The following is a 3,237-nucleotide window of genomic DNA, read 5'->3' as shown; positions in this document are numbered from 1 at the left end:
GGTGAGGCAGGTGTTACTGCAGGTGTACACTGCAGTGCACATGGTTTTGTCCATCTAAGAAATATTTTGTCAGAAAGAGTGAACTAGAATAAGGGCCACAGTTCCTGCTGGAGCCTGCAGAAAAATAGCCCTGTGTATCACCAATGCTGGGAAATGGTGCTGATGATTCAATATAAATGTATCTCTCTCTCATTCCTTTTCCCCCAAAAAATGTAACAGTGTAGGTGGGCTAGGGGAAATGAGGGATATTGCTAGACTAATGAGGGATAGAGGTAGATTGCTGCTATCTCAGGGAGTCTCCTGCAGAATGCAGGAGAGGAGGCAACTACGATTTTGACTGAACCAAACTAGTAATTCTGAAGAACAATCCACTTATGGGTAACAGCAAGATGTTTTCAGGCACATGGAAGCTGATCTTTGACTCTTTTGGTTACATTGCCACCATAGAACAGACCTGCCAAAGTGGCAATCCAAGTACCCAGGGGTATGAGTCATTAGGTTGACCTATATTAGGTCAACACATGAAATAGGTTGACATGGCTAATGTCAACACCAGCATTCTGGTCTCACTAAATTACAAATTGTGACCACACCTCAGGCAAGGGATAAATATGTCATAAAGCAGGTGATCTCTCTGCAATTCCAGGCCCGAGAGCCCCATTCCCTGGACCACTGCTCACCTGAGTACGTCCATCTCATCCCTGAGGGACTGCGCCTCATGAGCCAGCCCGGTTAGATCTTGGTTACGCATGTGCAGATCCTGAACCTCCCGATCCAGTTCCTGACATCGCTGTCTGTAGTCATCTCTCGCGCTCTCCAGCCTGAAGTAAGCCCAGAAACATCACGTTACCTTCTACGCGGCCTCTCACAGAGATCATCCAAAGCCACTGGGGGCACATGGACAGCCATTCATTCTGGACATTTAACCCCCTACAGTCATTGTTTGTTTTTGTTTAGGGAGCGCTCCCCACAGGGCAGGATTTTTGGAGGGGGCTCCCTAAAAGAAAAAAAAAAAAGCCACCGATGAGTGTCCCGAGGCCAGGCAGCGCCTTCCGGAACTTACCCCAGCAACCTGGCTGTGTATGGCGTGATGTTAGCAAGGTCAAGCCGCAAACAGCCAGGAAGGAAGGGCAGGGCAGCCACAGCCAGGCAGCGGAGATCATCGCTCAGCTCAGCGGTGCTGCCCAGAGCCAAGGAGGGGGAAAACACAGTGGCAATCCTGGAAGTGCTAGCACTGAAGCATAGCCTGGAAAGATTCCTGGATTACCACTGAAGGGGTTAATAAAAAATATGTTGCAACTGCTATGATCCCTATAAATTACATGTTCCCATATAGGCAGCAAAAACCGCCATCAAGCAAGCCCCACATGTACCGGATTGCAAAGCTCCTACAGCCATGCGTAAAGCAAGCGCTGGTCCTCTTGACCGTTAGGCCCCACCCTTCTCCCATTACCGGTAGTTTTCCTCCTGCAGTTGCTCGATCTGACTCTGCAGCAGAAGCAGCTTCTTGCCAAACACTGGTGTCCCCATGCCCTCTTCCGACTGTTCCTGCTGCTCCTTCAGGTTTCTGTTTTCGCTCATTAGACTCCTCTTCTCTTCCATAAGCACCGACACCTGATGAAGCAAATGAGGGGGGGGGGGGGGTGAATCGGGCAACACAGGAGGGTGAGGAGCAAGGCCCACAGTGTAAGAAGGGTTAATAAAGAGCACATAAATAAGGGGTTAAGAGGAAAGTGGTAGTAACAAATATGGGGTTCCCTACCAAATCCTCAAACAATGGATCGGCCCAAAGACTATGAACATAGTAACCGTTATCTCTGCAGGACATTGTGGCAAGATACAATTCTCAGCAGTGCTGGCTGGTCATGTGACAGGGCGAAGGATCCAAGATGCAGTGGGGTCTGCAGGCAGTCCATGCACAGAGAAGGGTAGAACAGGCAACGTACATGCGGATGTCGACACCATCAAAGTGTACTGCATTGCCTTGATGCTCATGTACACTAAGTTATTAACTTACACTAACTTGTACACTAAGTTATTCTCTCTCCATGCCCTAGTGGATGGTAGGGCATGAAATACAGTACCACCTGGCGACTCAAAACACCCCTGAAAACTCTTGTCGATCTAATGCTTGTGTCAACCTTCCAACCATAGCCATGTCTACCTATTTCATGTGTCGAGCTGAGCCATGTGGACCTTCAGTGGTTGACCCAATGCATGTCAACACTAACTATCCCTATAATTTATATGTTCCCATATAGATCATAGCTTCTCTAACACTACTTCCTCTTCATTACCTCTGTCAGTCGGAGTTCCGCAAGGCTCAGTCTTAGGTCCTCTGCTTTTCTCAATCTATACCTCCTCTCTTGGCAAACTAATCTAAACTAAGAACAGTTACCATCCTGAGATCTCCATTGCTGTTGACAACTCGATAATCTACCCTACCCCACAAGCTCGTTGCTTAGGGGTCATCCTCGACTCTGAACTGTCCTTTCTTCCCCACATTCAATCTGTCTCCAAATCATGTTACATGCATCTAAAAAACATATCCATAATACGACCCTATCTCACACAAGACACTACCAAATCTCTTATCCATGCACTCATTATATCCCGCATTGATTATTGCAATAGTCTCCTAACTGGTCTTCCCAAGAACAGACTCTCACCACTGCAATCAATTTTAAATGCTGCTGCTAGGCTGATCTTCCTTGCAAGACGCTCAACGTCTGCTGATCCGCTCTGCCAGTCCCTCCATTGGTTACCTGTGTTTTACCGTATTCAATATAAAACACTTCTACTTGCTTATAAAGCTATTAACCATACTGCACCAGCATATATCTCTGCACTTATCACAAAATATCTCCCATCTCGACCACTACACTCTACACAAGATCTGCGTCTCTCTTCTGCACGGATCACTAGCTCCCATTCACTATTACAGGACTTTTATCGAGCTGCTCCTATCCTATGGAATGCCCTTCCACGCACATTAAGACTCTCCACCAGTCTCCAAACTTTCAAGCGTTCCCTGAAAACTCACCTCTTCAGGCAAGCCTATCATATTTAAGTTCTACATGCATAACCCTCCGAGGCACTTATGTATTATATAGCTTCCCTTCTGGATTTGTAACTGCTATACTATTACTGGTGCCTGTCCTTATGTTTCCCCCCTATATCCCTATAGATTGTAAGCTTGCAGCAGGGCCCTCCTACCTCCAAGTCTGTCTGTTGTTA

The 3,237-nt window shown here is 47.0% G+C and overlaps 1 protein-coding gene across 1 annotated transcript; it reads right to left on the bottom strand.

The window, feature by feature from the left end:
* Nucleotides 1-636: 636 nt before the first annotated feature.
* On the bottom strand, nt 637-1,590 carry LOC146059176 (protein Hook homolog 2-like). The gene is made up of 2 exons (XM_083171298.1): nt 1,454-1,590; nt 637-821 (listed from the first exon to the last, which is right to left on the bottom strand). The coding sequence occupies exons 1-2, from the start codon at nt 1,579-1,581 to the stop codon at nt 677-679; spliced, it is 273 nt and encodes a 90-aa protein (XP_083027424.1). The 5' UTR covers nt 1,582-1,590; the 3' UTR covers nt 637-676.
* Nucleotides 1,591-3,237: the final 1,647 nt, after the last annotated feature.

The sequence above is a fragment of the Crinia signifera genome, chromosome 2 (genome assembly GCF_055691185.1).
Source record: "Crinia signifera chromosome 2, ASM5569118v1, whole genome shotgun sequence".
Taxonomy (NCBI): domain Eukaryota; kingdom Metazoa; phylum Chordata; class Amphibia; order Anura; family Myobatrachidae; genus Crinia; species Crinia signifera.
Note: the sequence above shows the minus strand (reverse complement) of the source record. Positions and strands in the feature narration are given on the sequence as shown.

Bases quoted from the DNA above. Each gene is read 5' to 3' on its own strand.
- LOC146059176 (XM_083171298.1), bottom strand. From the start codon at position 1,581: ATGAGCGAAAACAGAAACCTGAAGGAGCAGCAGGAACAGTCGGAAGAG. The intron at 822-1,453 runs GTAATGGGAGAA...GGCTTACTTCAG, and splicing joins CTGCAGGAGGAAAACTACCG to GCTGGAGAGCGCGAGAGATG.